Source organism: Lissotriton helveticus, chromosome 10, assembly GCF_964261635.1.
Source record: "Lissotriton helveticus chromosome 10, aLisHel1.1, whole genome shotgun sequence".
Classification (NCBI taxonomy): domain Eukaryota; kingdom Metazoa; phylum Chordata; class Amphibia; order Caudata; family Salamandridae; genus Lissotriton; species Lissotriton helveticus.
Window position 1 is genome coordinate 446,466,313 of NC_136071.1, and position 12,375 is coordinate 446,478,687.

The window sequence follows — 12,375 nt, forward strand, 5'->3', positions numbered from 1 at the left end:
GCAAGGGCGCCATCTTTATTTGGTGCCTTTGCCACTCCCCTGGATTCTTCACTACTGATACTGCGTACCTCCACTGCCCTCAGTTACTGTGTCCCTGCTGCCACCTCTATATTCCCTGAGAGAGAATCTACTTTGCCAATGGCACCACTGGGCTGTGCTTTTGGGATGTCCATATCAGCCTAGATTTTGGAGCTGTTAGCTTCCCCGGTCTCCTCCTCTGCACTCCAGCAGCGGCCGTCCCATCTTCACAGATAGCCTGCTTTTCTTTTGTTCCAATACTGAGCTCCGGAGTACTTTAGAATTCTTTAGAAACCAGCATGGATTGTAGTGAAATCCACACATGAGTTTAACTCATCTTAATGTCAAAGAAGAAATAATGAAGCCAGATCCAAAGAAGCACACTGATCAAAAAATATTGCAATACAGCACATTTTCAATAAGCACAGTACAAAAGCTGGTAAAGTTGCTTACCGGTCAAAGTGCTGGATCAGTGGAAAGAAGAAATAGCCTGCCACAGGGCCAAAGCGGTTGGGTGTCGTAGATGGGGCAGCATGTGATGCACCCTGTCAATGAAAAGAAAACAAATCAGCCGGAGAACCCTTTAAGAAGAGACCATTTGTGAGCTAGTAAAGAGATGTAGCATATTTTATCTATAGCACTGTAAGATGTGAGTGAATCGCAGAGGAATATAGAATATTTGGCTAATGGACTGGTACAAAGTAACATAGCCTTTTGCTTCCAGGACCACTAAGATGATCTGATTTCGGCTTTGATGCATAGCCTTTCACCTCCAAGCATGAATTAGATTTGGAAGGAATAGGGGCAATTAACCTCTGGGTTGAAGGATTTGCCTGTTCACATGATGGTAACAGACCAAGGTAAATACCCATTAGACTCTAGCGCTACCCGGTTCTAGGAGCTAGGCCAGTGATACAGGATCTCTCTTCTGTACAACTGCAGTGGTGACTGAACTGGACAAGTGTAAGGAGTCTTTCAATTTTTGGGTAGTGGAAGTGGTGGACTATCGCACAAATGTGGGACTTCAGTTCGCAGGTTGCACAGCACAAAGAGAATTAGAGCTGGTCATGTCCTTTAGGCTAGTCCGGTCATGTGCGCCCCTTTTTCCATACATTGACCCATCCACACGACAATAACCGTTCTGAACAGGTGACCTATTACCTTGCTCCTGTCTCTTCGACACTAGCCTCTTAGTATTCAATCATAATCCCTGTACCTGATGTACATAAACGTCCTCAGGCACTGCATAATTATTCTGTATAAAGATCATCACTTTTTTTCATCCTTGGCCAACAGCCCCGCTGTACATGATCGCTTTAGTTTGGAAAAACATTTATGATTGTTTTCAAAACATTTATGATTATTATTAAAACATATTGATTTTAGAAGAAACCCAGGAGTGACCACTCTAGTTTATAAGACCCGTATTCCCCTCTGCAAATTAGAGAATTCCTTCCATGCTGATAGGGAGTCCTGCATGCTAAATCCTCGACATGCAGCAGTCTGACATCCCTTGCGGGGTGTCATCCTCGGAGCTGAGACGGGTTCCTTCATTCTCTACCATCAGGTGCGGGGTTTGGTTCTTCCCTAGAGGATGCTTGGCTATATACATATATACCTATACACAGGAGTGGCAGTGGCACTGTAGAGCTAGCTGGTCTAACGGCTGACATATCCTGTGGGGGTGTCGGAAGCAGTTTGGACATCAAGCCCTCAGTTTAGGACATCCAAAAAGTGCAGGTCCTGGGGAATCCTAGGAACTACACGACAACAAGCTGAACTACAAAAAGGGATTCATGAGTGATGGAAATGTCACAGCATAACATAACCTTTGACCCCAAAGACTGCAAGGTTCCATTTAGCAACCGGGCACCATGGAATGTTAATGCTTAGAGCTGCTTGATTTTACCTTTGCAAAACGTCGGGTCTTGCTTTGAATTCTCTCATCCACAATCCTTCTCCAGTCCTGATGTGGACTACCAGATGGGTGAGAAGTCCCTGTAGAAGAGAGGACCTCTATGGCAGGGTAGAGGGGCACAGGTGCACTGGATGTCATTGGGGTCTTGGGATGCGAGAGCTCCTGTGCTGCTGAAGCCAACACCTGGTCAGAAAAGAAAACATGAAGCTCTTAGAATGTCCCTTTTTGTCTTCTTCCAGCCATACAAATATTGACTCACATTCCAGACCCGCACATCCATCCACAAGTCATGAATACACTTCCTTGAGGCAACAGAAAGAAAACTGCATACTAGCTCAATAGGTGCAGAATTGATATAATCTGATATCATCTGCAACGGTGTGCGAGTAGTTTTTTTTCCAAGAATGATTACATGTCCAGCAAGTACAGACTAGACTGCCTCTGTCCTCTGTATAATGAGTTCTGTCAGATGGCACGGGTGGCACAGACGTCGGTGCCTCTTACAGGCAAACGCTTGTGGTGCAGTTATTTTAATAAGTTATACATTCTCATAATGGTGAGAGTGGAATTTTCCTTTGAACCATTAGTAGGCTAACTTGCAACATTCATTTGGCGGACAGTAAGCACTGGAACTTGCAGCATAAGGAGGGGACAACTGTGGTACTAAATGCTACACATAAACAAGTTATTATTATACTGAGAGAAGAGATAAGGAGTAGATTTATTTCTCCAAGCATTTTTCTTTTTTTTTTGTATTTCTTTTTTATTGAAACTTTTAACAACATAAATCTCCAAGCATTTGTAATCCTACAGTTCAAGCTGTGATTTAATCATGAGTGTCTAGTTGTCCTCCTCATTGCTGGTCAAGAGTGAATGAACTATGTTGTCACTAGTGTGAAAATGTGTAGAAATGCTTTATATAATGCAACTACAGTGGAAGAATCTTGCATGCAAGGCCACTCTGCTGAGTCAGAGACATTGTGGAAGTAAAGGAGACACAGTTTAATGGTAAACTCACCACCTACTTCTGAATACCTCCTACTGAAGAATTCTAGATGGTGGGGTAAATTAACTTCATATAGTAAGCCAAAGGTGCACAGCACATTTAGTCTAATATGTTTGCGATGCACCCAGAAAACAAACACTAAATTGTTTGCTTTAAAATGTTTGTTTTAGTTAAACTTGTGAGTTCCTTTTTTCATTTAAATTTTTTTATGGTATCTAAGAAGGATACCAAATGTATGTTAATGCAACTTAATGAGAAGGCATTTGGGCATATCAGGAGTTCATACAGCAGCACATATACATGTATACATATAACCTTGTTATTTTGTATTTGAAGGTATAGCTCCATATCTTTTTCCCAGAAAGGTTAAGGTAAGGATGGTCTAAGAGCTCTAATTAATAATTATTCCATGTGGAAATAATTTTACAGTAAGATGTGGTTTGGAGGTTGTAAGTAAATTGTGGATCTAAATTGTGTATCTTTGAGGCTGTATGCCCTAGTTTTGTAATTTTCTCCGAAAAGTCTAGCAGGTCAGGCCTGTGAGCATTGCCTAATTTCCGGAGAGTGGCTTTAAGTTTCAAGAAATTAAAGAAGTCCAAATTAGAGAGTTTGTATTTATTTTGAAGTTCTAGAAAAGATTTGGGATTGTCATTGATCCGTAGGTCACTTATTAGGCTGATCCCTTCGAAGGCCCAGCTTCCCCAGAAAACATTACCAGCATCAATTCGGAAGTATTGCATTTGTTATGCCAGAGAGACTCCAAGCATAATTTTGGAAATTGCAGTGCAAGCTTTTTGCCCATACTGTGTAGTGCATTTAGTGTGTTGCTGCTGATGATGCAGCAGTGATAAATCATAAGCAGGTTGGTATTGTGCATTTTTAACATGGTTCTCAAAGAAAGTGGCAAGAGTAAGTCCATTACAATGGGTAGCCAACCTGGGGTCTTGTATACTTCTGAGGTAACACACCATGTCCCTTGTTTGGCCAAGAACACCTGTTGGTATCTTGGAAAATCTGGAATTTTAACAACACCTTCATATTTGTCCAGTCCAATTTTTTTGAAGGAAACTCGTTTTTTTTTTCTTTCAAATACTTTCAACTATGATTTTGTCTATACCTTTAAAAATAGTCTGTGAAACATTTATGGCAATCATGCCAGTTGGGAAGTTAACCAGTGCAGCAACCATCAATTTAATGGTTTCAACCCTGCCCCACCAAAATATAAATCTTGGAGGCCATTGTGTCAGAAAGTCTTTGACTTTGGACAGACTTTTGTTTTCATTTGTTGACATGGTTTAGTTAAGGCCCCTCCTATACCAAATGCCAGGATATTTTAGAATGGTATACTGCCATGTTAGTCCTCAGCAGTGGCCATTTAGGGGAAATACATCAGTTTTGTCCATGTTGAGAGAATAACCTGGCATCTCTGAATAGCTCGATATCACTTCCAAAATTTGAGGTAGAGCATTTACATCCTTTTCCGTAAATAGTAACGCGTCATCAGCATAGGCGGCATCCTTCTGTGCTCCCAATGGGAAGGGGATCCCTTTTATTTCATTATTGAATCTGCATCTATGAAAACCTGATTTTGTAGAACGAATTAGTTGAGTACGATTTTTTTTCCAATCGATTGGCCTACACCGTGGGATTTAATTTACAACCTAAATTTAACAGTAAAGCTCCCAGTTGTCCATTTTGACTGATTTTTACAGATAAATGCAGACAGAGAACAATGTATTTTCGGTCTCTGCATTTATTTTTAAAAGCAGAAAGACACAGCAAATTGGGCTTCTTTTGATGGGCTATCTGTGATGTCTTTCATGAATCCAGGGCAATAGTTGAGCAGACAGACAGCATGGGGACTTAAACAGGATGACATTTCATTAAATACAATCATATGTCAACATATCAACATATATTTGTAGAACAATGCTAATATTTACCTGTGGGTGTATTTGTATGTTATATTTGGCAGCTGAATTTGCTAAACACTTACAGGCATCAAACTGGATGCAATCAATTTCTGTTGCTCTTTGAACAGTACCCAGGATTCCACTCCATCCTGCTTATAGCAGTACCACAAGGTGGTGGTTTGGTTTATGAGAACCTGCACCAGTCTCCCCTTGATTGATGTGTTGAGGGCCTTCAGGGCCAAATGAATGGGCTGCAGCTCCTGCAAGTTGATGTGTAGCTGGCCTCCGCTGAAGACCAAAGTCTTCGGATGTTCACCTTCCCTAGGTGACCCTCTGCCAACCCATCAGGAATGCATTTGTCACCATCATTAGTCCTGAGTGGGGAAGGAGAGGGGCCTGTCACTGTACAAATTGCGGTCAATCAGCCATCACTGCAGATCTCGAGCAATCTCCTCCAAGATTGGGATGGTTTCAGAAAGGCTACCTTGATGCTGAGCCCACTGGAGTGTTAAATTCCACCGCAGAGCATGAATGTGCCAGTTGTCATTGTTGACAAGGAGGATGCACTGGTCTAAGAAGGCATGAAGTCTCAGAGCCAACCTCACCAGATGCCAGGACCAAGCTTGAAACATCAGGATCATAGGCCAAATGTCTTGGACTCACTGGCTGAAGAGAAGTCCTCAACTGCACCATGTCCAGGATTGCCCAGTGAATGGAAGCTTAAGCAAAGGAATCAGCTGGGAGTTTGGCTATTTTATTCTGAAACCAAACAGTGTCATAAATTCTGCCCCAAGGAATGCGCTGTAGCATTGCTGTCTTTAAAGTATTCCAAACTGTAGTCTTCCTTTTCTCTGAGAGGCGAAATCCATCAAAGGAAATGTCCACTAGGAAAGCCTGTATGCCACGGGAGAACCCTGCTGATCGCATTAAGGCATGTCTACGAAGGACAACACTGATACCTACGCCCTTCCCAAGCAATAAGTGGTATCCAAATACATGCAGATAACATACTTGGCTGGATTCTGCCTATCGTGTAATGCCTGGGTCATAGTGATCCTTAGATACTCTGGGACAGTCAGCAAAATCTGGGCAACTTGTAGCTGTTCAATAGACGTACTGCAGTGCCAGACAGGCAAAAGAAAACATGTGTTATGTTATGTTATGTTAGGTTGTCTTGTAAAGCGCTTGGCTACCCCAGCAATGGGGCGTCCCAGCGTGTGACATCAATCCTTGTGTATTCTTTAGCCAGCGGGGTGGTTGGAAACCAGCTAAGATTCACTGGTTGATGCCTGTACAATATGGTTCTCTTGATTGGGGTGCTTGGTGAGAAAATTCGGGTCATAAGGAGCCAGTCTATGATGCCTGGCTACCTCCCTGTTCAAAGGTGGACAAGAACTTTGTTTCCATCAAGTAGCTGCCTGAGTATCAGTGAGGGCGATATTGCATGGGAATGGGGGCTCAAATGTGGCTAGACTAGGCACAGAATTTCTGGTAAAACATTTGCTTTAGTGTCAATGGTGGGAAACTGTAATTCCAGCACATCGGCTGCATTTTGAACTACCACTGCAAATGAGTCCCTCTTTTCTGTTGGTGGTCCATGTGGAGAGTCATGCACAGCCTCATGAGAGGTATCAAGCCAGCTGGCCTTCTCTAAGTAAAGGTATATGTATTATCAGTATAATGAGAGGGTAGCAAGCCACCACTCACGCCATCATCATCTATATCCTGGAGTGCACGCAGCTCTGTTACAAGATTAGAATCAGAGCAAATTAAATAATGGAGCCTCTGTTAATAGCTGTATTGCGGTAGGGGCACAAGATTAGCGTCAGGGTCTATGACAATGGATAGCACCTTTTTAATATCACAGTGCAATACTGGTCTAAAAATAAAAAAATAAAGTCCTATTGGTTATAAGCCACTTGCCTAGTTCTCCCCATAGCCAGTAAAAACGAGATACAGCAAAAACAATATATTGACTTATATCAGATTTCAATATTCAAAGAGCATTTTTATGTACTCTAGGGCCCAAACCTTCTGCAAATTGGAATGAGACACTTTTTCCTATTTAAAAGATAAATAGGGAAAAAAAACATGTTCTATCATTTCCCTCTCTGCCCCACAAGTGGGGCAGATACAACCTGCTGACTCAGATTTAAGGGCCCCTTTACCGGGCCCAAAAGAAGCAATTGGTAATTCTCCATATCTAAAATGCAAATAAAATCTCGCGAGCCAACGGAGACTCAAATACATCTAAAAATCCTTCATAGTTATAGGTTACTTTAACTTGTAAAACGTGTTCCGTCATAATGCCTAAGTAAGAGTGACAGTATCTGGCCCAATTTATATTGATGATAACTTTCTTTAATCTGATGTTTGACTAATACCTAGGGGCTTTATTTAGAGTTTGGATGAACCTGAACATCCTCCAATATCTGGAGGAAACTCAAACACTGAGGAGCTGAATTTCTTCCACACAGCTACACCTATGGCGTGAAAGTATTTAGAGTATCCTATAGACATTGAGGATTTCCAGGCTGCTCCTAATACTAGGGCTCAGATTTAGAGCTGGGTGGAAGAGGGGGCTAAATATGGCAAACAAGACATCCTCTGCTTTTTGGCAAAAGTCCTGCATCAGCCAAACTCTAAATTAGACCCAACATTTGACCCTGTGTTTTACATATTGCTTTCTTTTTGTTTTCACGGTTTATAATATACTTTAACGTATACATTTATTTCTCATAAATAACCTTGTTGTGACCACAGTTGCTTTAAATTAATTATAACTGAACTTGTTGATTTCCCTTCTGGAACTCTAAGCAAGTAAAACGTCTGCACCAGGCTATGCTATCTGTGAATGCGCTAACAAGCACTTCACAGAAGCCCTTCTAACGTGTCACTATCTGTAGTCCCACTGAAAAAGAAGCACCTTAAAACTCTAGACGCTTTACAATGCTTGCGAATTTGTGCCTCACATTTGTGATTAGATAGAGGTAACCGGGAACGTGCTTTATTTTACTTTGACTAGGCAGGGAAACCTTGTTTTTGAATCGTGACCTGCAACTCGCCTGGCTGACCTAACTGCTCACCGCCAGGTGCCTGCAAACTTCTGCCACACTCGTATCGCCATAGGAGCAGCCCCGCCTCCCGCCGCACGACTCCCGCTGGTCCCGGGGGACTGCCGCAGAGCGGAGAGCGGGGTCTGGGGAACTACATCCCCCAACAGGCTCTGCGCCAAGCACCAGCAAGAAGCGCCAGGAGGCGCATAAAAGTAGCGCACAGCCTGCAGAGCGGGGGAAACCTTGTTTTTGAATCGTGACCTGCAACCCGCCTGGCTGACCTAACTGCTCACCGCCAGGTGCCTGCAAACTTCTGCCACACTCGTATCGCCATAGGAGCAGCCCCGCCTCCCGCCGCACGACTCCCGCTGGTCCCGGGGGACTGCCAAAGAGCGGAGAGCGGGGTCTGGGGAACTACATCCCCCAACAGGCTCTGCGCCAAGCACCAGCAAGAAGCGCCAGGAGGCGCATAAAAGTAGCGCACAGCCTGCAGAGCGGGGGAAACCTTGTTTTTGAATCGTGACCTGCAACCCGCCTGGCTGACCTAACTGCTCACCGCCAGGTGCCTGCAAACTTCTGCCACACTCGTATCGCCATAGGAGCAGCCCCGCCTCCCGCCGCACGACTCCCGCTGGTCCCGGGGGACTGCCGCAGAGCGGAGAGCGGGGTCTGGGGAACTACATCCCCCAACAGGCTCTGCGCCAAGCACCAGCAAGAAGCGCCAGGAGGCGCATAAAAGTAGCGCACAGCCTGCAGAGCGGGGGAAACCTTGTTTTTGAATCGTGACCTGCAACCCGCCTGGCTGACCTAACTGCTCACCGCCAGGTGCCTGCAAACTTCTGCCACACTCGTATCGCCATAGGAGCAGCCCCGCCTCCCGCCGCACGACTCCCGCTGGTCCCGGGGGACTGCCGCAGAGCGGAGAGCGGGGTCTGGGGAACTACATCCCCCAACAGGCTCTGCGCCAAGCACCAGCAAGAAGCGCCAGGAGGCGCATAAAAGTGGCGCACAGCCTGCAGAGCGGGGGAAACCTTGTTTTTGAATCGTGACCTGCAACCCGCCTGGCTGACCTAACTGCTCACCGCCAGGTGCCTGCAAACTTCTGCCACACTCGTATCGCCATAGGAGCAGTCCCGCCTCCCGCCGCACGACTCCCGCTGGTCCCGGGGGACTGCCAAAGAGCGGAGAGCGGGGTCTGGGGAACTACATCCCCCAACAGGCTCTGCGCCAAGCACCAGCAAGAAGCGCCAGGAGGCGCATAAAAGTAGCGCACAGCCTGCAGAGCGGGGGAAACCTTGTTTTTGAATCGTGACCTGCAACCCGCCTGGCTGACCTAACTGCTCACCGCCAGGTGCCTGCAAACTTCTGCCACACTCGTATCGCCATAGGAGCAGCCCCGCCTCCCGCCGCACGACTCCCGCTGGTCCCGGGGGACTGCCGCAGAGCGGAGAGCGGGGTCTGGGGAACTACATCCCCCAACAGGCTCTGCGCCAAGCACCAGCAAGAAGCGCCAGGAGGCGCATAAAAGTAGCGCACAGCCTGCAGAGCGGGGGAAACCTTGTTTTTGAATCGTGACCTGCAACCCGCCTGGCTGACCTAACTGCTCACCGCCAGGTGCCTGCAAACTTCTGCCACACTCGTATCGCCATAGGAGCAGCCCCGCCTCCCGCCGCACGACTCCCGCTGGTCCCGGGGGACTGCCAAAGAGCGGAGAGCGGGGTCTGGGGAACTACATCCCCCAACAGGCTCTGCGCCAAGCACCAGCAAGAAGCGCCAGGAGGCGCATAAAAGTAGCGCACAGCCTGCAGAGCGGGGTAAACCTTGTTTTTGAATCGTGACCTGCAACCCACCTGGCTGACCTAACTGCTCACCGCCAGGTGCCTGCAAACTTCTGCCACACTCGTATCGCCATAGGAGCAGCCCCGCCTCCCGCCGCACGACTCCCGCTGGTCCCGGGGGACTGCCGCAGAGCGGAGAGCGGGGTCTGGGGAACTACATCCCCCAACAGGCTCTGCGCCAAGCACCAGCAAGAAGCGCCAGGAGGCGCATAAAAGTAGCGCACAGCTTGCAGAGCGGGGGAAACCTTGTTTTTGAATCGTGACCTGCAACCCGCCTGGCTGACCTAACTGCTCACCGCCAGGTGCCTGCAAACTTCTGCCACACTCGTATCGCCATAGGAGCAGCCCCGCCTCCCGCCGCACGACTCCCGCTGGTCCCGGGGGACTGCCGCAGAGCGGAGAGCGGGGTCTGGGGAACTACATCCCCCAACAGGCTCTGCGCCAAGCACCAGCAAGAAGCGCCAGGAGGCGCATAAAAGTAGCGCACAGCCTCCCTCGCGGGACGCCGGGCTAAGCCCGGGCCAAGGGCGGGCCCGTTTCAGGCCGTTCCAGGCTGTACCAGGCTGGGCTGGGCCACCCCCCTTGGCTCCTACTTACCTGAAGCTGCCCTCATTTCTTTTAAAGGTACTGACTTTGGTTATTTGTGTACTTTGGAGCTAGATCTCGAACACTTTGACAATGACTAGGGGCTTAAGAAGTAAGACTGCACACAAAACTGCCCTGATTACAGGTCCAATTGACAAGTTCATTTCAACAACTACCGAGGCTATTAATTTAAGCATTTCTTTGCTAGAACGCAGGGTGTCTCAGGACCTTGCGATTGCCCGGAGATCTTCGATGGGCCCCATAGCAACTGCGCTAACACCGCCTCCATCAAATTCTCCTATCCCAATTCTAATACAGTCTGGTGCTATAGCCCAAGTTCACGCTATCCCTAATGCTGTTGATTTATCAGTCACCAACCTGTCGCTGGAATTGGACTCGACAGGGAGCCTTGAGATTACCCCGGACCTTGAGCGAATTCTGCATGAAGATCCTGTACAAGTAATCCGGCTCAAGGGGGTTAGAGAAGGCGCTGTTCCGAAGCAGCCAGAACCCCTAAATAAGGGGAATAACACCAGTCACCTTCTCACATCCAAAAACAAGAAAGGGTCCACTGTACCACCATCTAAGAACGCCCACTATAGTAATAACTCTGTACAACCTTCTTCATCTAATCTACAATGTTCTACATTGGACACAGATCAAGAGGGTGGCTCTAGTCCGATTGACTGTGATACTTCGCAGCTTTTCGCCAGATTTAGGGATTTATTGAAATACCATCTCCAACCTCTGGAACGGAGCATCATGGCAATAGAAAAGCAACTCGCCACACTCCTTGTTAAACTACCCAACCAGAACAGGGCGGGAATTGCCAAACCTGGGGGGGCCCCGATAGTGGTCAATCCTGGGGTTATACCAGCCAACTCAGATAGCTCGCATGCAGTGACCAAAGCCCAGTCTAAAACAAAAGAGCTTTCTACCCCCATACCATCAGCCCCAAATAACTGTGCAAAATCTAAATCACAAGCCAAATCCCCATGCCAGTCACCTTCATCTAGTCAGCAAAATTTTTCTCTTCCCTCCCCCGTAGTTCCACCAACAGCTGCCAATCATACCACGGCTAAGGTATCCTCGCAGCCTCCCCAAACCAAACCCCCTGTAGTCCTACCAACAGCTGCCAATCATACCACGGCTAAGGTATCTTCGCAGCTACCCCAAACTAAACCCCCAGTGTCATCAAAACCACATCCTTCAGAGGGCAAGAGGGGGTCCAGATCTAAACGCCCAGTTCATCTGTCACCTGAGGTATTCCCATTTACTGTGATTCTTACGGGGGTACCTGAATTAGCAGCAGAATCAACCGAACAACCCTGGTCCCTTATGAACAAAATCCTTCAATGGCTTAGTATCAATAGGCCATTACAGCCCCCAAATACCAGCAGATTATCATCTGTGCGCAGAGTTCCATGGGTGGGGGCGAGCCCTAAGAGTATTCAGGGGGATTGCGTCATTGTTACTTGCGAAGATGCGTCCACCATGAATCATATTTGCTCGTGGCCAGATCTGGAGAAGAAAGGGGGAATCGACGCCCACCGACTTTCCTTTTTCTATCCCCCCGTGTATAACTATCATCACCCAATTCCACCACCAAACTGGGTTTTACCTCCAGAACAATTATGGAATTATGAAGGTCCATGGCTTACCCAAAAGAGCAGGAGCAGGGGATGGATACCTCGCCCCTGGTAATCCAACAAAGGCAACTTTGTGGGCGACGGGTGGCAAGGTATTCATACTAACAACAGATTTGATTGCCTTGAGATGGTCGACTGACTTCATGTTTTATTATCATCAAGCCAGTCTGACAACAGGGAGGTAGGGTCAAATGCATGTATGCAACAAATCCATCCTAGCGATCGAGTAGCCCCTTCTATGGATCGCGTTTCCCTTAGCGGACATGTGGCCATACGGGAGGTTTCTGTCCAGGAAGGTAGCCCCTTAGAACCCCTCCCCCTCAAATCCTACCCCTGTAACAACCAGATTCCTATTTGTGGGCCTGTAGATGGGCACCAGCGGAGTGGTGTTC

At 47.2% G+C, this 12,375-nt stretch overlaps 1 protein-coding gene across 1 annotated transcript in view; it reads right to left on the reverse strand.

The window, feature by feature from the left end:
* Positions 1-12,375, reverse strand: part of TELO2 (telomere maintenance 2) — a 659,928-nt gene that overhangs the window by 179,059 nt on the left and 468,494 nt on the right. Inside the window, exons 16-17 of the mRNA XM_078662940.1 lie at positions 1,928-2,119; positions 472-563 (exon numbers count right to left, since the gene is read on the reverse strand). Coding sequence (XP_078519066.1) covers positions 472-563; positions 1,928-2,119 — 284 coding nt within the window. The remainder of the gene's footprint in view (positions 1-471; positions 564-1,927; positions 2,120-12,375) is intronic.